A 21,716-nucleotide genomic window follows, 5' to 3' on the forward strand; every position below is an offset into this window, starting at 1 on the left:
ATCTGTTTTCATTTTCTATGCACACCTCTGGGGCACTGCTCAGATATAAAATAATCAAAATGACAGTCCCCAGATAAAGGCCACTTCTGTTCGGAACACACCGAGTTCTTGTGGAAAAGCACACAAATGGCAGTTTATTTTCTACCTCAGCACCTCTCGGGCCTTGCAAGTGTTGGATCCAAAGGAAAATCTCCTGGTCAGCTCTTTCCCACCTGTGAAACCTCGTGCAGTGCATAAAGTTCAGAGGCAGGAGTGAATAACAGCGACTTTCATTAAGTGTCAAGTGAAAGCAGAGCCAGGCTGGAGCCTAATTCCAGTTGGGACCCGTTCAATAGCAAATTAACCTGCCAGTGATCTCCCAGGAGGCTACTGAGCAGAGCAGGAGGAATAATTTGAAACCAGGTTTGGAGAGCTAGGTAATATCTTTTTTATTAGATCAGCAGATAATTTGTAGCCAGATATTTATTCCGCGAGCCTCGGTGTGCGTGAGGAGCCCTCTGCCACCCCCTCTTCCTCCCAGATCCATGAAAACCTCTCCGGATATTCCCAGCGCAGAGGCAAAACCCGAGCAGGGGGTCGGGGGTGCCCCGGGAAGGGCACGGGGGCGATTTTGGGCGCTGCTTTCTGTGACCCCTCCGTGGCCATGCCCGGAGGAGGGGAGGCAGAGCGAGGATGGCCACGGGGATGTCAGAAAAGGCTTTTCTCCCCTTTTTTCCTTTTTCCCTGGATGCTGGCAGGGAGAGGCCGGGCAGGCGGGCAGTGCCGGAGCAGCATTACCTCACCAGCGCCGAGCCGCGTTGGCTGCAGCGCCCGAGGAGGAGGAGGAGGAGGAGGAGGATGTTATCTCCTGGCAACCCCCGCGCCTGTCACATCCATCACGGCAGCGGATGCAGCGCAGGACCCGCAGCCCCGTGCCGAGGGGTCCTGCTGAGGAGGGCTCCCATCCCCTGGAGAAAAAGCCCTGGAATGGGCTTTGCTGGGCTGTGGGTGACAGGGACAGCAGCTCCGGGCTGGGCAGGAGTGAGGGGAACAGGAGCGAGGGCTGTGTCAGAAAATCAGGCTGGAGACGATGGGTCCTGCCCCAAACTGAGCTCCAGGGACCCAGAGACAGAAACTCCGAGCTTGTCCCAGCTGATGGGCCAGGAGCCCCCCTCACCCCAGGGAGGGGCTGCTGTGGCTCTGAGGGTCCTTCCTGCAATTCCAGTTGATTCTGCCCCTGCTGGGACAAGAAGAGCTGCCAGCACTGGGTGTCCCTTTCCTCCAGGGAGCCCAGCAGATGCCATCTCCATGAGGAACTGCCGCCAGTCTGGGCCCATGGATCCCTCCCCAGCCACAGCCAGGCCCCTCCACCTTCTCGAGTCCTGGGGCACCGCACATTTTCACCTCTGCCTCTCAAAAGGAGCGGGATGAGGTGAAATATTCATGCCCTCTCTGCTGGGCGTTGCAGCAACATCTGCGTCCATCCTCTGCCTTTAGCCAAAGATTCCTTCCTGAGCACCCAGCCCTGGCTCTGAGCCCTCACGTGTGGTCAGTGACTGCGGGAGCAGCACAGACCTGTGGATGAGAGGCGTGAAAAGCTGGGAATTGGCCTGGGGCTGCCAGCCACGGCCTCTCCTGGCTACTGGCAGGCTGCCTTCAGCCTCACCCATCCTCCAGCATCAGCCCGTGGAGGGACTTCCACTGGAAGGAGAATGGGAATGAGGCACCAGCAGTGCTGGGATGGACTGGAGGAGGAGCGGAGGGATGGGGAAGCAGAGCACAGCAGATCCAAGGGGATCCAAGGAGATGTTGGCTCCCCCTGGGCTGCTCTGAGCCATGGGCTCAATTTGCAGCCGATTCAGCACCATCCCCGCCAGGGCGGGGGCTGGAGGCGCTCGGCATCCCCGCGGTGCTCCTGGCAGCTCCTGGGGCGAGGATGGAGCTGGAGCTAGAGCTGGAGCAGAGCCACGATGGCCCCGCACCTCCCGGGCGTTCCACGGGAGAGGGGACGGGAGGGAGGGCAGCGGGGAGGAGCGGGGGAGGGAGCGCCTGATGAGGGATCCGGGAATGGGAGGCAGACAGGAAAACTAATCGGGGATGATTGAGGGAGAGCGGGAGGATGAGTGAAAGATTGAGACAGAGTGATAAAGAATATGTCAGACGGACAGGAAAACTAATAAAGAATAATAACGGCCCCTGGCCCTGCGCAGCAGCCACAGCCACCCCGGGCTGTGCGGGGGGAGCCCGGGCTGGGTGTGACACCCCCCCCGCCCAGGGGACACAGGGACATGCTCTGTGTGTGTGTGTGACACCCCCCCTGCCCAGGGGACACAGGGACATGCTCTGTGTGTGTGTGACAGCCACCCCCTACCCGAGGGACACACGGGGACATGCTCTGTGTGTGTGACACCCCCCCTGCCTGGGGGACACACGGGGACATGCTCTGTGTGTGTGTGACAGTCCCCTGCCTGGGGGACACACGGGGACATGCTCTGTGTCCCCCCCCAGACATCTGGTCCTGCACAGAGCAGCTCTGGTAGCTCAGCCTTGAACTCACAGCCCTATCGGTGCCCATGGGGAGGAGGATGGGTGTGTGTGGGTGTGCAAACATGGGTGGCACTGCCCCCACACTTGTCACTGTCCCCAGGCTGCTGTGAACACCCCCAGCCCAGGGGGAGGGTGAGATGCTGAGGGAGCTTTGCTCTTGCCAGGTGCCTCATGCTGGGTTGGGGGCACACCCAGCTGGCCACCCAGCATGCAGGACCCCACAGAGCCCTTCCCTTCCCTTCCCTTCCCTTCCCTTCCCTTCCCTTCCCTTCCCTTCCCTTCCCTTCCCTTCCCTTCCCTTCCCTTCCCTTCCCTTCCCTTCCCTTCCCTTCCCTTCCCTTCCCTTCCCTTCCCTTCCCTTCCCTTCCCTTCCCTTCCCTTCCCTTCCCTTCCCTTCCCTTCCCTTCCCTTCCCTTCCCTTCCCTTCCCTTCCCTTCCCTTCCCTTCCCTTCCCTTCCCTTCCCTTCCCTTCCCTTCCCTTCCCTTCCCTTCCCTTCCCTTCCCTTCCCTTCCCTTCCCTTCCCTTCCCTTCCCTTCCCTTCCCTTCCCTTCCCTTCCCTTCCCTTCCCTTCCCTTCCCTTCCCTTCCCTTCCCTTCCCTTCCCTTCCCTTCCCTTCCCTTCCCTTCCCGCGCCCCCCCAGGCTCCCCTCTCCATGTGTCCCTGACTGTTCCTGGCATTGTTTCTCTGTTCCTGTTCCAGCCTGGAGCTGAGGGGTTGTGGACCAGCCCTGGCTGCTCCTCCCTCTTCACAGCATTCCCTGTGCTCCCCTCCTTCCCAGCCCCTGCTCCGACCCCCTGTGCCTGGGGCAGGGCTGTGCCCAGTGCCAGGCCCTGAGCTGTCCCCACAGGGCCTGGATGCCCCCTCAGCCCCGGCACTCTCTTGCAAGGTTAAACAAGTGGAGGATTTCTCCTGGGAAAACGCAGCTGCTGCATCCAAACCTGCCACACCGAGCGCTGGCCCTGGATCCCCCCAGAGCGTGCCCGGCTGCAGATGGGAGAGGCTGGATGGAGCCTGTGTCTGTGTGGCTGGCTTCGGCTCGGGGCACTGGGATGGCTGAGGTCAGTCTGGGGGAAAGGACAGGAGGAGGGACAGACCTCCGGCTGGGGACACATTCTGAGTCACCAGGGCTGGGACACTGCCAGGACACCCCCGACCTCTCCAGGTGCCAGACAGGCTCTGGGGTCCTAAGGATGGGATGGGATGGGATGGGATGGGATGGGATGGGATGGGATGGGATGGGATGGGATGGGATGGGATGGGATGGGATGGGATGGGATGGGATGGGATGGGATGGGATGGGATGGGATGGGATGGGATGGGATGGGATGGGATGGGATGGGATGGGGTGGGATGGGATGGGATGGGGTGGGGTGGGGTGGGATGAGAGGACAAACACGAGGGATGAAAGCCAGGAGGGAGAAAGCTGGTTGGGACACCCCACAGTTCCAGTGTGGGATTTGGTGTTTCCTGGTGTTTCCCAGGCAGGGTGAGCATCTCTAGGAGCTCACTTCTGCCTGGCTAGGGGAACAGCAGCGCCCCAAAAGCTCAGATGGGGCTGACTTTCTACATCTGTGACCCGTTTGGGATCCCACTATGTCCCCAAGGCTGCCCCAGGGCCTGTGAGGGTCCCAGCGTTGCCTCCTGCTGCACCAGCCCTGGCTGGTGGCTGTGCCGGAGCACATTCCAGCATCCATCACCCGGAGGTGGAGCCCTGGAACAGCGAGTGGGATCTGATCATCTCTTCATCTCCTGCACATTCACCAGCACAATTCAGCAGCTTTCAGGCTATGGGGAGGCCGGGGAAAACAGGGAAAACAGCCCCTCCTCAGCTTTTCCTCCTTGGAAACTGTCTGTCCTTCCCCACCCGCCTCACCCCAAGGAAAGCCTTTTGGGGTGCAGAGGATGCCGTCACGTTTGGGATGAGCCCATCCGCACAGCGAGGGAGCTGTGCCATGGCAGACCTGCCCTGGCAGCCAGAGAGGCCTGGGAAAGGTGCCCAGGCTTTCCAGCAAGCTTGGATAGGGCTGGGATGTGCAGTGCAGATTCCATTCCAGGAAAGGAGTGCCATGCCCTGATACAAATTTGTGCTGATATAAATCCTGCAGGATCCACACGTGAGGGAGTCATGGATCTGCCCTCAGGGGGCTGCAGAAGCTGGGATCTGTGTGTGGATGGAGAACCAGGACCTGCCAGGGTCCAGGAGAGCCAGGAGCAGGAGCAGAGCAGTGACTGGGATGGGATGGAGAGCACGGGGAAGGATTTAGGGTAGGCATAAGGAGGGCAAGAAGGCTCCGTCCCTCCTGACACTTTGCCAGTGCTTCCCCACACCCCTGCCCTGCACACCAGCCCTTCCCAGCGCTTTGCAGATCCATCCCCGCTGTTCTGGCTCCGTTACAGCCAAGTCCCTCTGGCACAGAGCTCTCTGCTTCCTTCCAGGCTTTCCTTGAAGGCCCCAGGTTTGGAGCACCCAGGATGCAGCTCAGGATGAGTGCTCAGAGACAGGGCCAGGCCAAGGTGGCCTCAGTTATCCGTTCCCTGAGGATGCACATCGTCCTTGGGCACCCCCCTGCTGTGTTTGGGTAGAAATAACTGAATTTTGGGGCTTTCCCTGGATTTGTGGGTGGTTTTTGTTGGAGTTTTTCCAGGGTGAAGGAGGTGCCACTGGAATGTGGTGTCACCATGCAGGCAATGAGCTGTGAGTGGGCAGAGCAGCCTCCCCGATGGTTCCTCCAGATCAGATCTGTGCAGGGAAACTGAGGAATGATTCAAGCCAGTTGACTCCAGAGGTGTTTCCCAAAGGCCTCATGAAGTCCTGGGACCACTTTCAGCTCTGCCTCATTCATAGGATCATAGAACATGGAATGGTTTGGAAGAGACCTTAAAAATCAGTTTGTTTTACCCCTGCCACGGCAGGGACACCTCCCACTGTCCCAGGCTGCTCCAAGCCCCAGTGTCCAACCTGGCCTTGGGCACTGCCAGGGATCCAGGGGCAGCCACAGCTGCTCTGGGCACCCTGTGCCAGGGCCTGCCCACCCTCCCAGGGAGGAATTCCTTCCCCATATCCCACATGTGGCAGTACCAGAGGAACAGAAATCTCTGCCCTGTGCTTGCAGGGTAACACCACAGTGGGTTGTGGGGGATTCCTCGATGTTATTACAACACTGATTAATCACTGGCCCTGGCAGTTTTCCCATGGGATCCTTCCCGTGCTTCCCAGAAAGCCAAAGTGAGTCTCACGGGTCTGCAGAGCATCCCTGCAGTGCTGGAGCCGTGACAAGGCTGCTGCACAGAGGGAACTGAGGCAGGCTTGGACGTCCAACCCCTTCTAAAACCTCCTTTTTAAAGGCTTTGGGAAGGAGTGTTCCTTCTCTGGAGTCAATCTTTGCAATTTGGGGCTGTTTCGGGAGCGCAGGTGGGACTCAGCTGTGTCCACAATGAGGTCAGAGTGGAGAGATGGGCTCGGGAGCCGAGAGATCCGAGAGAGGAGTTTTCCAAAGCTGCCTTTCCCCAGGAATGTGAGTGCTGGGATGTGATTGGCACCTGCTGGGCTGATGGGCAGGCACAGTTCCCTCTCGTGGCTCCCATTCCCTCTAATCCCATTAGAGCTGCGCGCACTAAGCCCCGAGCCCCGCCTGCCCCGGGGAGCGGCTGGGCAGGGACCGGGGCGGGATGGGGGAGAGCGCTGGGGATGGGACAGGGATGGGGGAGAGCTCTGGGGATGGGGACTGGGTGGGATGAGAGCGCTGGGGATGGGACAGGGATGGGACAGGGATGGGACAGGGATGGGACAGGGATGGGGGAGAGCTCTGGGGATGGGGACAGTGAGATGAGAGCTCTGGGGATGGGACAGGGATGGGGGAGAGCTCTGGGGATGGGGGAGAGAGCGCTGGGGATGGGGACAGTGGGATGAGAGCTCGGGGAATGAGGGATGGGGACAGTGTGGGGTGAGAGCTCTCTGGGTGTGAGGGATGAGGGGTGGGGACAGCAGTGTGGGGATGATCCCCTGGCCATGGAGACTCTCCCGTGTTGGAGGATGACAATTGCCCGCGGGCAGAGGAGCAGAGCTTCTGCCCGTGATTAGCTGCTGGTGGCAGCACCCCAGCCTTGTGCCCATCAATCTGCCTGAGGGAATAAACGGAGCCGTGCGTTCTGCTGGGGCTGCAGCTCCAGAGCCCCCCGGAGAGGGGGCTGGGCTGCCTCTAAATCTCCTAATCCCCTTCATCAGAGTGCCAGACAAGCAAAGACACCGAGCAAACTGCCTGGGGCTGGGCCCCCCTGCTCCTCTGAGCTGCTGCAAATCCCAATCATCCTGCGGGCGATTACAGGGGCTTCTCCTGGAGCACAATATCCAATCTCCCCCAGAGGCCACCACAACATATGCGGGGCCAGGCTCCAGGGCCACCGCGGGCTTGTCTCTCGCTCATCCTATTACCGGAGTGCCTGGCGGGGATGCGCGGGGCCGGGCACCGCCCGGAGCCGGCGGGGGAAGGAGGGAGCGGCTCTCCCGAGCCGGGATCCGGCTCCTCCGGCACTCCAGGCTCTGTTCCCAACCCCGATTCGGTCCCTCCCTGCCCTCTCCATGGTCCTGCTCTGGAGGTTTCGCAGCTGCCTGTGGGAATCGTGGAATAAAACACATCTTGTGATTAAAAAAAAAAAAAAAAAAAAAAAAAAAAAAAAAAAAAAAAAAAAGAGTGGTGTCAGCTCTTTGGTTCTTTTGGAACCTCTCCCCTGAGCACTCAGCTGGCTCAGCGGTGATCCAGAGCCCTGCTCCCATGCCAGGAGGGATTTGTGGAGTCATCACAGCAGGGAGAGCTGTCCCATTGCTCATCCAAGGAAAAGTCCACCCTGCTGGGCCCTCACTGCTCTGGGCAGGGCTGTGCTGGCTCCCTCCGGAGTTGCTTGGCCCAGGAACCACCTCAGCATCTTTTAAATTCTTCAAGGATTCAGTGGGGATGGATCAGGCTGTTTTGAGGCTCCCACCTGGCTCCTGTTTCCAGCTGCCAGGAATGCCCATTGCTCTGGGAGCCAGGAACTTGCAGAAGGGGACACAGCAGAGATGGTGATGGGGGTGGGCAGGCCCTGAGGCCTCCCAGACAAGCTGTGGCTTCCGCTGGACCCTGGCAGTGCCCAAGGCCAGGTTGGATGGGGCTTGGAGCAGCCTGGGATGGTGGAAGGTGTCCCTGCCATGGCAGGGGGTGGGACTGGATTTTCTCCAAGGTCCCTTCCAACCCAAACCCTCCTGTGCTTCTGTGATATTTTGGCCACTGAAAACACAGCTTCAAACTGCCCAGTGCTTAGGGCTGAGCAAAGTCCTGCTGGGAAAACCCTCAGGAAAGGCAGTCTGGGAGGAAATGGTGCCACTGCACTGCTGGAGCCAGCGAGAGATCCCAAACCTTGTCCCCATTACCATGCAAGGCCTGGAAATGACCCTGCCAGGTCTGTGCAGGCAGCAGGACAGCTGGGGCTGCAGGTCAGGCCCTCAGGAGGCACAGGAATTAAATTTCCCGTCAAAATGGATGTCCCTGGCCTGGCACATTCCCAGCTGCCACTGTAAGCCAGGACCCAATTAAACCAGAGGTACCTGGAGAAGCCAGATCACAGCAGAGCTTTGGCAGAGCCCAGCCCGTCCCCTGTCACATGCTGTCCCCACCAGCCACCCCTCACCCCTCTCTGCATGTGCCTCAACACCAGGGAAGCCACCAAGGAGTGGCCAGGAGCTTCCATCTCCTCCACCTCAAGCCAGGAATGAATCCCCATGGACTGAGCAGGGTCACCAAGGCCACATCACCCCACCCCATGGAGCCCAGGCAGGTGGGACAATCCTGGGCTGCAGGATTCCTGCCTCCCACCCCCCTGCAGGGTTTCCTGGGCACCAAATCCCACAGCAGGGTGGTGCTGATGGGATCCCTGTGCCCACCCCGGCCGTGCTGGGCAGCTGCAGCACCGGCAGCATCCGCAGGCCCCTTCCCAGCCGGTAATTGATGTGTGCTGCCATGGAAACCAGAGGGTTCCAGCCTGGCTGGATGCGAGCTCGGGGCTGTGCTGGAGGAGCGGGAAGGCTCCGTGTGCCGATGTGGGTGAGGGGAGAGCACAGGAACGGCGAGGAGAGGCAAGGGGGGAACCAGGAGGGGAGGGATGGGTGGGATGGGTGGGAAAGGGCCGGCAGAGAGGGGAAGGAGGCACAGATGGGGTCAGGGAGGGGTCTGAATAGGCTGAGGAGGGGGAGGAGGGAGAGTGAGGGGCAACTCACACATGCAGGGTGTAGAATGTTCAGGAAGGACAGGGAGGGCCTGGGACTGTCTCTGCTTGGGAAAACCCACTTTGGTCACCTGTCCTGGGGCTAGGAGGGTGCTGGCAGCTCTGCCCTCTGTGCCACCCTCAACATTGGGATCCTTTTTCCTTGGGATGACAGCAAAGGGCTCCCCAGGATCCCTGGGGACACATCCCTGCTCCCAGCTGGCCTGAGCCTGCCCCAAGGGGCAGCTGAGAGACCCCAGCCCTCACCACGAGGGGCAACCCCGTGGGAATGGGGCATCAGAGCTCCTCTCATGGCCCTGCAGAGCCCTGGGCTCCAAAGGGGATGTCACCAAAGGAGTCTCTGCAAAGGGGAGGGGAGGCTGAGCTTCGTCTTCACTTGGGAACTCTCCCTTCCTGGAGTCTTCCAAGCTGGGAAGGAGTCTTTGCTTGGTGGTCCAACCACAGCGAGCCGGGAGCTGAGCAGGGAGAGGTGCAAGGCTGTGTGTGAGCCCAGCACAGCCCAGATGTGCCATATCTGTATGGAACCCCCCAGAGAGGGGAGTAACTCTACCCCGGTGCAGCTCGGGATCATCAGGACCCTGTGCAAAGGCAGGCAGGGAAACCCCACAGCCACAGCTGGAGCAGCTCCCTGCAGCTGGACTGGGAGGAGACACAAATGTGCCCTGGTTTGGAGGGGCACAGATGTTTCCAGAGGGTCTGAAAGACCCAAAAAAACACAGCCATGCCTGGGAAAGGAGATGGTGAAATGGTGGAAAATGGAGCAACTCTCCACGGAGCGGTGGTGGGGGTGGGAGGGGATCTGGAGAGCTTTGATGGGATTTTCCCTGATTCCCACCTTGGCTGGCGGTGGGTGCTGGAGGCCTTGGGGCTGGAGGTGTTTTTCACTGAAATATTTGGGTTTCAATCAAAGAATCAATCACAGAATCATGGAGTGGCTTGGCTTGGAAGGGGCCTGAAGGCTCATCCAGCTCCATGGGCAGGGACATCTTCCACTGGATGACCAAACCCGGCCTTGAAGGAGCCTGCTCTGAGGGGAAGTGCTCTGGGAGCTCATCCTCCCTGTCCCTGTGCAGGAACATCCTCAAGCTGGAAAACAGGGAGCCAAGAGCAGGGCAGGAAGGCAGGCAGATCTCAAAGCTCCTCCTTCCCCTGAGGATGCTCAGGGGGACGCGAGGGAAGAAGCAGCCAGGCCCAGGCAGCCGGGTTTTCACACTTTTATTGTAAAGCTTTAGGAAGGGCTAATTACAATGGACTTGGTCATCTTGACAGCTCAGCAAACGAACGGAACGGGGGAGAACGGAAAGGGGATCACGACGGTGTCATGCTCACGGCTCCGAACAGAAAGAGTTACAAGGGAATCAATTGTGCTCACAGCGCCCGGGGAGAACCAAGCCCACGGCCCAGAGGCTTCCCCGCACAGGGAAATGCATCACACATTGAGCAGTACAACCTTAGCAAGAGGCGTCGCCTTAGACACAGGGCACCATCTGAAAAATAGTGGGGGTACTTTACTCTGCCATAGGATTTCTCCTTTAGAAAAGCTACACCTGCATGTACATAAAACTGTACAAAAAACAAGGCATCACAAGCAAGGAAATGAAATCTCGTATAAATAGAACCAACACTGAAGAGCTACAAAGGGGTCGCTTAGATCCTTCCCACGCAGCCCGCCTGCTCCCTGGCTCCCACCTTTGGTTTTCCCCCTGGCTTGTCCTAGTGCAGTGTGAGATACAGTGAACCCTCCTCCTCCCTGTGCTTGTCTAGACCGGAGCCCGTGGGGAGCTGTCCTCCCCCCACGTGCACAGAGGCTTTATCCTTCTGGCTTATAATTGTGCAAATGAGCTTCTTCCCACAGCACCTCTTCCTCGCCCTCCCCCGGGACTGATCCCCAGCCACACTGGCAGCTTCCCCCCGAGACAAATCCCCTCCAACCCCTCTCCCAGGACTGATGTTCAGAGCCCTCTCCTCCCCAGGGACCCATCCCCCTGCACCCCACCGAGGCCCCACTGCCCCCTCTGGCCTTCCCCACACACCCACCCAGTGCCCTGAGACCCCCAAGCCCTCTGCACCCCGACACCCCACCCTGGCCCCGCTGTGCTGCCCTTCAACCCCCACCAGCCCTCTGTGCACCCCCACAGGGCTCCCCCACCCCAAACCCATCCCCAAACCCATCCCCACCCCCATCCCCCGGGGACCCCTCTGCACTCGCACTGAGGACATCGCCAGGTGCTCCAGGAGACAACACAGCAATTCCAGCCACTGCAATTCCAGCCTCGGGATCCCTCCGGAGACCCCAGCACACAGCAGGGAGCCCACGCGCCGGGATAAGGTGGTCTTGGACAAGCCCCCCTCGGACGTGGCTCTCCCGGGGGTCCCCAAGAGGGGCACTGGACACTGCCACTGCCTGAGCCCAGGGGAGGCGTGAGCAGCCGAGTTGGCAGTGGATTCAAAGATCGTGGCCAGCACGGCCAAATTGCACATTCTGCCCAGTTTGGCCCTGAAACTACAGAGCTACAATAAAAACAGGTCAGGAGCGGCACCTGCTCAGGCAGCCAGAGCGGGGGAACGCGGCCCCGCGGGGCAGAGCAGGGATCCCGGCCGGGCGGGCGGCTGCACATCACCGGGAGCATCCCGCCCGCCTCCAGGGCCGCCCGGCCGGGCGGGAGCAGCGGCGGGGCCGGGAGGAGGGTCCTGCCTCCTCCGGGAGGCACCGCCGGGTGCCGGGCCCGCGGGCCATGCGGGGTGGCAGCGGTGCCACCGGGGAAGGCAGGGCTGGGGCACGAGGGACGCGAGGGACAGGGGGCAGCGGGTGCGAGCAGGCGCCTTCTGCTGCCCTCCTCTGCCGCCCGGGCTGGGCGGGCACCGGGAGTCCTGCCACCGCCCCATCAGGGGAGAGGAGCTGCTCAGGACGGGGTGCGGGGGGGAGGAGGCTGGGCAGGGGGTCCCGACAGGCACTACAGCTATGGCCCGGCCCTGCGGGGTCCCCGCGCCCCCCGAGCCCGGCACAGCCCCCGCCAGCCCCGCGGGGACGGGCCGTGCGCTCCGAGGATGTGCCGCCACGGCAGAGCCATCCTGCCGGCCCGGCTCCTCGGGAAGATGCCAGAGGTGGAGACGGGAAGCACAAGGGTGCAGCACGGCCTCTCCCGCGGCCCGGCGGGCGAGGGCTGGGAAGGGCTACCCAGGAATGAGGCGCGAGTCGCCCGGACCCCTCCTGCCAGGGGTGCACCCCAAGGCCAGGAGGGTGCCCCAGCTGCCGAGGGAGCAGGGACAGAGGCAGGGGTCCCCCTCTGGGGAGCCCTGTGAGGGGCAGGGGCTCCTCTCCCCCCGCCCCGGGTGGGGACCCTGCACGGGAGCTGAGGACGCCGGGGCAGCGGGGACCCGCCGGGGAGACCGGTGGACCTTTGACAATGGAAGAGAAAACCGGACCCCGTGAGAGTGGCCCTGGGGCCTAAGGGCAGCGGGAGTCCAGCGGGCAGGGGCTGGGCGGCCCCCGGTGTGACCCTGAGACAAAGCTCCTCCTCACAAAGGCAATGGTGGCTTTACAGGCGGATGGGACGGAGGTGGAGGGCACGGCACAGCCCGGCCTGGTGGGCATCCCCTGCCCCGGAGGAGGCCCGAGGCGGTGGGCTGGGAGCCGGAGCCGCTGGCGACCTCCCTGCCAGCAGAGGCGGACTGAGGGCTTCTCCGGACCCAGCCGGTCCCTTCCTGGGGACATCCCCTCCCCGGACCCAGCCGGACCCCTGACTGGGGGCTTCCCCACCCCTCCTCACCCGCCAGGTGCAGGGCCACCACCGGGGACCCCCCGCACCCCCAGAGCAGCCCTCACCTATGGCACCAGGCAGTCCCTAGGGACCCTGCAGCTTGTGGGCACAGTGACAACGTTCAGAAAGAGATCCAGGCTGAAAAATAGCAAAGTCCCTACAGTCCAGCCAGGATGCTGTCCCTCTCCTCCAGCTCCCCAGCTGCTGTTTCAGGGACTGATCACATCTCTATTTACAATATAGAACATGAGTGCGGGCCGGACGCTGCGCTCCCAGGGGCTCTTCCACGCAGGAAACCATTCAAAGCTGGAACTTGCTCCCTGTGGATTGTTATTTTTTTTCCTCTCTTTTTTTTTTTTGTTTTGTTTTGTTTTGTTTTTCCTCTTTTTTTTGTCTCTTTTTTTTTTTCTCATTTCATTTTGTTTTCTCTTTAAACGTCTTTTTTGTTTTGTTTTGTTTCAAGGACAATAAAAAGTTGCGATCAGGCAGGACTTGAATGTCATTCCTATAAGATTCGTATTTACAGGAGTCTACAGCAAAGAGACAGGCAGCTGGCTCCCCGTGCTCGGGGACACTCCTCGTCCTATGCCCCAGGAACTCCACCAGCTCTGCGTGGACCTTTGGTACGTCAGCCCTTCTCTCCCTTCTCCGTGCCCTCCGCACCAGGAGCCTGCCCAGCCCTCCCCGGCGGCAGTTCGGGAAGCTCGGCAATCGGGGTCGGGATGCTTTTCATCCTCCCCACCCACCCCCAGCCCGGGCAACACGGCGTTAAAAAGGCGCTCCTCTCACCCCTGCCTCGCCCTGCCCTGCTCCCCGCAGAGCGCCCTGCCTGGAGGAGCGGCCGGAGCCATAAAGCATCGAAGTGGAAAATGTTCCTCTGGCCTCTGCTCCCTGCCCCTCACGCCCAGCCTCACAGGTAGATCTCCCTCTTGGTGGTCTGGGCCGAGGGGGTGGTGGCTGGCTGGAAGTCCGAGGTCTGGGTGAGAGGAATTTCCTCCATGGGAGAGTCCTTGCAGGGCTCATGGCTACTATTGGAGAAGGCACTGTACGTGGGGAGCAGGCGGAGGTTGGCCATTTTGGTGCTGCGCTCTTCCGACAGTCTGGGGCTGCCGTTCCCGACTTGCTCTTGGCTCCCTCTGTCTTGGTAAGGCACAAAAGTGGAGAGTTTGAGGGCGTTCTTGGGCCTGCGGCTGGGGGAGGACTGGCCGGGCATCCAGCAGGTGTCGGAGTGGCCAAACTCTGTGCACTCCCGGGTGCAGGTCCCAGTCATGGCTACATCGGGCAGAGGCCGGAGATCTGCGGGGAACAAGGGACAGCGGCGTTACCCTGCGAGCCTCGCCTCAGGGGCAGGCAGGGAGGGCACATCCCCGTCCTACCCACGCTGGGAGGGACAGCTGGACCCACAGACACCCCGGGAGCTGGACCCATGGGCAGCCAAAGAGTCGGATCCATGGACAGCCCAGGAGCCAGATCCATGGACAACCAAAGAGCTGGATCCATGGACAGCCAGGGAGCTGCACCCATGGACAGCCAAAGAGCTGGATCCATGGACAGCTAAAGAGCTGGATCCATGGACAGCCAAAGAGTCGGATCCATGGACAGCCCAGGAGCCGGATCCATGGACAGCCAGGGAGCTGGACCCATGGACAGTCCAGGAGCCGAATCCATGGACAGCCAAAGAGCCGGATCCATGGACAGCCAAAGAGCCGAACCCACGGACACCCTGGAGCCAGACCCACAGAGAGCCAGGCAGCAAAGCAGAGCTGGGAAGGAAACACAAAGCCACAGAGAAACAGGAGGCAGAGAGAGGGCAGAGCTCCCTGAGTCCTTTCTCCCCTTTGGAGACCAGGATTGCACAGGGAGGTTCCACAGCTGGCATTTGCACAGCAGCACACACGCTGCCACACCAGGCTTGTGATCCCAGAAGTTTAGGCACCACCTGGAACCTGCTAAGCTCCAGGAATTCCCACTGGGCACCACTGATGGCTTCACAGAGACAGAACTGCCCTGGACTCAGCCCCCAGGCACAGCCGTGTGTCCTGGGCAGCACCCTCGGGCAGCCCTGCCCTGCTCCCACCAGCCATTCCAGGCCACATTCCAGCCTCCCCTGCACCCTCAGCAGGAGCCACAAGCCCAGCCAGAAGTCCTGGTCTCCTGTGGAGCCTGAAATCCCCGAGCACATGGAGGCAAAGCCATGCCCACCCCCAGAGAGGCTGGAGGTGCCGTGGGGTGCCCTGTGCACCAAACCCCTGCCCCTGAGGGAGCCCAGCACCCGAGGGCACCACAGCAGGGAAATTGAGCATCAGTCAGACCGATTCACATCCTGGTGTCCTCACACACCAGCCACGCCCAGCCCCAGGTGTCCCCGAGCCCTGCCCAGGTGTCCTTGGCACAGGCAGCACCTGTCACGAGGCTTCTGAGGCCAGAATTGGGCACTTCCATGCAGAGCTGAGTGTCCCTCCCAGAGCCATCCCAGCCACGAGCCATTCCTTGGTTTCTGCCCCAAAGTGGGACACCACGTGGTGTCCTGGGACACGTCACTGCCTGCTGCCACCAGCAGATCCAGCCTGGTGCTGGGTGGAAGCGGCGGCTGTTCATGACCGTGAGGCTGCTCAGACTTCCAAAAATCCTCTCCATGTCTCCACCACCGTGGAGCTCTCTCCACTGCCAGACTGATGGAGGGAGATGCTAAAGAGCTCTGGGGACCTGAGACATGTGGGGCACCCCTCTCCTACTGGACTCTCACTGGTCCACAAAACTCCCTCATCCCAAAGGCAGGGCAGACCCACGGGCAGTCCCTGAGCCCTGGGAAGAAGCAAACCAGAGCACCATGGTGGGGTTTCATGGCCAACGCTCCCTCCTGCCACCAGTTTGGGACTGCCACACACCTGAGTCACCCTGGCACAGCCCTCACACACGGGATGCAGGAGAAGGCCCCAGAAAATCCTGGGAATGCTTGACACCGGCATGGATGGAGGGGCAAAGTCAGCAGCCAACCATTGTGTGAGCCCATCTTGCCCTAGAAGAGCCCCCAGTGACTGTCCCCAAAGGCAGCCCAGTTTCCCCTGGGGCCTGTGCCCACGTTCCACCCTGGGAGCTCCCCCTGGAAGCTGGGATCTCCTGGCGGGAGCCACACGGACATACCTGCTGGCAGCCCCCCTTCACAGCCTGCTCCGCTCAGGGGACTCTGATGGGGGGCAGAAAAAGGACGACAGCGTCACATCAGTGCACAGCCCCGGCCTCCAGCCCCCTGCAACCTCTGCCACTCCCTGATCCCCCAGTCCCCGCTGCCTCCTCAGCCTCTCCTGCCCTGCTCCAGCCTCCTGGAGCTGCTCCCCCCTCACTCCTTGCCCCGGCTCTGTCCTGACCCTCCCTGGAGCCCGGTGGCCCTCGCAGGACTCACACAGGGACACTCGAAGCCACCTGGGTGGTGACACCAGAAGGTGAGGGGTGAGGAGGGGTGAGGAGGGGTTGGGGCTGTGCACACACACAGGGACAGAGAGGGACACACAGGGACACACAGGGACACACACAGGGACACACAGGGACACACACAGGGACACACAGGGACACACAGGGACACACACGACACACACACAGGGACACACACACAGGGACACACAGGGACACACACACAGGGACACACAGAGACGCACACATGGACACACACACACACATGCACACACACACATGGACACACACATGGACACACACAGGGACACACACAGGGATACACACAGGGACACACACAGGGACACAGACACACATGCACACACACACAGGGACACACACAAGGACACACACAGGGATACACACAGGGACACACACAGGGACACACACACACATGCACACACACACATGGACACACACAAGGACACACACAGGGATACACACAGGGATACACACACATGCACACACACACAGGGACACACACAAGGACACACACAGGGATACACACAGGAATACACACAGGGACACACACAGGGACACACACACACAGGGACACACACAGGGATACACACAGGAATACACACAGGGACACACACAGGGACACACACACACAGGGACACACACACATGCACACACACACAGGGACACACACAGGGACACACACACATGCACACACACACAGGGACACACACACAGGGACACACACAGGGACACACACACATGCACACACACACAGGGACACACACAGGGACACACACACATGCACACACACACAGGGACACACACAAGGACACACACAGGGATACACACAGGGATACACCCAGGAGGATGCTCCGCCCTGCTCGTGGCGCGGGGGACAGCCATGCTCACACCGCAGGGACCAAAAGCAGCAGCACAAAAGCAGCAGAGGAGACATGGCAGTGGTGTGGGCAGCACAAGAGCACAGCCTGGCAGGGCACATCCTCGGGGCTGGCCGTGCACCAGCTGCTCTGTTTTCCTGGGGAATTGCCTCGATTCTGTCTCCCATGTGAGCTACAAAAGCAGAGGCACAACAGCTCTGTTTTCATCCCTGCTCTGGGCAAGTCCAAGCAGAGAATGGAACCTGAATCCAACAGGATCCATCAGGTTTTCCTCTCAGGACCACAGGACGCTCCAAGCAAGCAATGGCTTGGTCACTTTGAGGTCATCCACTTCTGTCCAAGAGCAATTATTGCCATCCTCTCCTGACCAGCTTCCCTCCTGGACATCCTTTCCCTTCCCAGAAAGACCCTGGTGCTCTGTGCTCCCAGGGGTGGGTGAGAGCCATCCCCTCTTCCTGGGGCAGATGGAGCCCACAGAGGGGACTGGCAGGGCTGAAATAAAATCCACCTCTGCAGGGAACAAAGCTACGGAGATTTCCTCATGCCAGCAGCAGCTTGGGAATGGCAGGATCAAGCAGGAACGCTGTGTTCAGGGTCTTTTATTCTGCTGTAGCCATTGCCTGCTCCTGGCACTGAAGCCTTTTTCCAGCGTTGTCCCCGCGCTCGCGGAGCCGCTGAGGAGCGGATTCTGTGCCATGAGCCCGGAACGGGGCAGGCAGGAATTCCTGAATAGCTGGGACCGAGGGAAAACACGACCCCATGGCCTAATTCCCAGCACATGCTGGTGGCTCAGGGACTCACTCCAGTGTGCTGCCAGACAAGCACAAATCCCTCTTTGATGGGAGTTCTGCCCATCGATTTTCCCCAGTTCTGTGGCCCACACCTCGGGGTGCACAAAGAGCACTCGGGATTTTGGATCCCTCCTCCACTCAAAATGCACTTCTGTGCCTCTGAGGCCCCAGAATGTGACAACATTCCCAGGGGATGGAGAGGATGGCCACACCCTCTGGGGTATCAGGGTGTCCTGGCCACGCCAAGGAAAGCTTGGTGCAGCTGCCGTGTTTTCCTGAGCTTTGGCCCATCCTGGTTATTCCAGGCCACCACACTGTGCTCCCCAGGCAGGGAAGTGGTTGCTTGGGCCTTCACAACCCTCACACCCTCCTGGATCCCCCCTTCCTGCAGCCTTGCCTCTCTCTGGCATGCCCTTGTCAGCTGCTCGGGGCGCTCTCCTCCTTGGGGATGAATCCAGGGCTGGAAAAGTTGGATCCCTTTGGTTTATTCAGGGGCATGGTTGGGGTTTTACACCAGGATTTTTATGCCCTCAGAGATGCCAGGTTGGCTCCTCTGGAAAGAGGCACAAATTGGTGCTGCTGCTAATTATTGCTGTCTCCCTCTCTCCCCACCCAGGACAGGAGTTCATCCCATTGCAGGGCTCCTCCAAAACCTTCCTGGGGGATTCCAGCAGAGCTCTGGAGCAAGACAAAGGCAGCAGCCTCAGCCAGCAGCGCTTCCATCTCCTGCAGGGGATGAGCAGAGGTTCCCTCACCCTCTGCAAGCTCGGGAGCTCCAAGCAGAGGCTGAGAGCCAGCCCTGAGCACGTTTCTTATGCCACCTTCTGCCACATCCCCAGCCCGGTTTGGTCCTGCCATGCCTTCCACTGGTGTCAGTGCAGGGAGAGCAGGGGTGGATGATGCAGCACAGGAGAAGCCTTGGAAGGGATGGGAAGTGCTGGAGCAGCTCTGGAGGGGAGGCAGCGGGGCTGTGACAGAGCCGAGCACGGCAGAGGATGCAGAAAAGCCCGGGAAAGGGGAGGAGGGAAGCACAGCATGCCAGGGGAGATTGGAGAGGCTCGGCTGTGTGAGGAAATGGGGAATGGGAGAGTGGGAAGAGCAGCTGGGAGGAAAAGCAGATGCATTCCCAAAGCTGGGATCAGAAAGAGCCCTGTTCCCTCCCTGGGGAGGACTCATCCCAGCCAGCTGCCCCAAAGCAGAGCCCCAAAGCCCTGACCTGTGCTGGCCCTGGGGACAGAGGGACGGAGCAGGGCCCACGCTGCACCCTGGGGTGCCAGGGATTCCAAAGGTCTGTCCTCAGCCAGGGAAAGAGGCAGTGCTGCCAGGAGAGGCAGCTTGGCCTCCTGTGCTCTGGACACCTGGAAATGCCCCTTCTCCCATTCCAGACCCCTCAGGGATGTCCCTGACGGTGATGGCCTCCCATGACATCACCTCCCAGCACCACTGGCCCCCTCAACATGCAACAAGGACTCCCTTCCTGCCCCACAGCTCCTGGCAGTCGGCGCCATTCCCTATTTCACCATTCCTGGTGCCGTTCCCCTGCACCACCACCCCTCCAGGAGCCGTTCCCAGCAGTCCTGCTCCCTGCTGCCCATGGCAGAGCTGCTGCCAGGCCCCATCCTGCTGTGCCAGTGTTCTCCACAGGTGCCACTCTCCCGCAGTGCCACTCCCCACAGGTGTGTCTCCCCAGGTGTGTCCCCCAGGTGTGTCCCCCTGGTGTGTCCCTCCAGGTGTCCCCCCCAGGTGTGTCCCCCAGGGCGCACTCCCCAAGGCAGGGCTCTCCCGTGGCGCTGCTCCCTCCCGGTGCCATTTCCCGCAGTGCCATTCCCGGGAAGCACCATCCCCCCCGGCGCTGCTGCCTCCAGGTACGGGTCCCCCAGGGTGCCTCGTCCTGCGGGTGCCCTGTTCTGTGCTGCTGCCGGCCCTGCAGGCAGCGCTGCTGCGGTGCAGCCGTTCCCTCCAGGTGCTGCGTTCCACCGCGCTGCTCCCCCCAGACACCCCCTCCCTGCCGAGCTCCAGGCGCCCGCGCTGCTGCGCCCCCCCCTCCTCAGACACCCTAAGGAGCAGCTGGGATTGTGCAGCCCAATATCCCATGTTTTACACTGGCTATGCCCATTGCTATCCCATCCCATCCCATCCCATCCCATCCCATCCCATCCCATCCCATCCCATCCCATCCCATCCCATCCCATCCCATCCCATCCCATCCCATCCATCCCAGCAGGTGTTTCCTGCAGGGAACAGGGGCTCTGTGGCTCTTTCCCAAACCCGTTTCCCCTTGCCAGGGCTGTTGGGAGAGGGGAGCTGCTGCAGGTGGCTCTGGAGCCAGGATCTCTTTCCCAAGGCTCAGAGACAAGGGTCCCCTTCACGGTCCCCAAATGAGGGGGCACAGGCAGTGTGTTATCCCAGCAGGGAATCTGGAATATCCTGAGCTGAAGGGATCCACCAGGATCACCCCATCCAGCCCCTGGCCCTGCCCAGTCCTCCCAACAATCCCACCCTGTGCATCCCTGGCAGCGCTGTCCAAAGGCTCCTGGAGCTCTGGCAGCCTCGGGCCGTGCCCATTCCCTGGGGAGCCTGGGCAGTGCCAGCACCCTCTGGGGAAGAACCTTTCCCTGCTCTCCATCCCAAAGCTCCCCCTCCAGCCATTCCCTCCTTCTCTGAGCTCTGCCCTCAGCTCCTCTGCTGCAGCTGAACCAGCCCAGGGCCCTCAGCCGCTCCTCGGGTGGCCCCTCCAGACCCTTCCCCAGCCCCGGCTCCTCCTTTGGACACTCCGGAACAGCTTTGGCTCTCTCTGATCTTGTGGCACCCACAGTGCCCCAGCACTGCAGGTGAGGCTGCCCCAGCCCAGAGCAGAGCGGGACAATCCCTCCCTGGCTGATCCTCAGGACACCCTTTGGATGTAGGATCCCTCCCACGGCTCCTCACCCATTTCTGGCCCACATTCCCACGTGGACAAGCCCCGAGCTCACCCATGTCCCTGCGGGAGCTGCAGGGATGGATGGGCTCGGGAGGCTCGGGGGTCCCCCCGCCAGCCCCAGCTCTTCCCAGCCGCAGCTCCCTCCCCTCCCCTCCCCTGCAGACGGCTTGCAGGACCATTGCTAGCACTACAACACCCAGCCAGACGGCTGCGGGACCAATTCTAGCACTACAACACCCAGACAGATGGCTCCCCAAACTTCCCACCCTCGCTCCAGATGGCTCCGGTATCGGAGCCCGACCCGGCACTGCCCACCGAGGGGGTGACTGCGGCTCCAAGCCACACCTCCAGCTCCCGGGGCAAGAACGAGCAACACCCGCTCTTGCAGCGCACCCGCAGAGCTCCGCAGGCGGCTGCACACACGGGCTTCCCCCGGAGTCAGGGATGGAGCACAGCCCAGCATCTCCCCGGCCCCTCCAGCCCCGCCGGCTCTGCCCTCGGGCTGAGCAGGGCAGCACAGGCAGCTGGCCTGGGGTGAGGGGCTGGGACATCCAGAACTGCAAACGCCTTCCCAGCTCCTGCCGAGGGCATCCCCGCACTGCCCAGGAGGGGATGGGGACAGATGCACCCACCAGGCTCAGCATCACCCGCACAGTTGGGGCTGGAGTGCTTTGCCTGGCTCCCAGGGGATCTGTTCTTCCTTTTCCTGCTCCCAGGGGATCTGTTCTTCCCTTCTGGCTCCCAGGGGATGTGTTTTTCTTTTTCGCAGCTCTCAGGGGTGTGTTTTCCCTTTACTCCACATCCAGGGGATCTGTTTTCCCTTTTCCCATGTCCCAGGGGACCTGTTCTTCCCTTCTGGCTCTCAGGGGATCTGTTTTCCCTTTTCCCATCTCCCAAGGGATCTGTTTTCCCCTTTCCCCACTCCCAGGAGGATCTGTTTTCCCTTTTCCCAGCTCCCAGGGGATCTGTTTTCCCTTTCCCCCGCTCCCAGGGGATGTGTTTTTATTTTTCCCATCTCCCAGGGGATGTGTTTTCCCTTTTCCCATCCCCAAGGGATGTGTTTTTCCTTTTCCCAGCTCCCAGGGGTGTGTTTTCTCTTTTCCTGGCTTCCAGGGGATCTGTTCTTCCCTTTTCCCATCTACCATGGGA

At 61.0% G+C, this 21,716-nt stretch overlaps 1 protein-coding gene and 1 long non-coding RNA gene across 5 annotated transcripts in view; one reads left to right on the plus strand and one right to left on the minus strand.

The window, feature by feature from the left end:
- Nucleotides 1-3,257: 3,257 nt before the first annotated feature.
- LOC134559151 (uncharacterized) lies at nt 3,258-6,196 on the plus strand. The gene is made up of 3 exons (XR_010082464.1): nt 3,258-3,585; nt 4,633-4,792; nt 4,964-6,196. It is a non-coding gene; the product is annotated as an uncharacterized LOC134559151 (long non-coding RNA).
- Nucleotides 6,197-10,990: 4,794 nt separating this feature from the next.
- PCDH1 (protocadherin 1) overlaps nt 10,991-21,716 on the minus strand; it is a 56,642-nt gene continuing 45,916 nt past the window's right edge. For 3 of the 4 annotated variants that reach the window (XM_063413231.1, XM_063413229.1, XM_063413228.1), the window contains exon 5: nt 10,991-13,842. In XM_063413231.1, the coding sequence (XP_063269301.1) occupies nt 13,457-13,842 (386 nt within the window). In that variant the 3' untranslated portion in view covers nt 10,991-13,456. Of the gene's footprint in view, nt 13,843-15,690; nt 15,734-21,716 lie in introns of all 4 variants that reach the window. The other variant, XM_063413230.1, reaches the window with a different exon arrangement.

Source organism: Prinia subflava, chromosome 16 (genome assembly GCF_021018805.1).
Source record: "Prinia subflava isolate CZ2003 ecotype Zambia chromosome 16, Cam_Psub_1.2, whole genome shotgun sequence".
NCBI classification, from domain to species: Eukaryota; Metazoa; Chordata; class Aves; order Passeriformes; family Cisticolidae; genus Prinia; species Prinia subflava.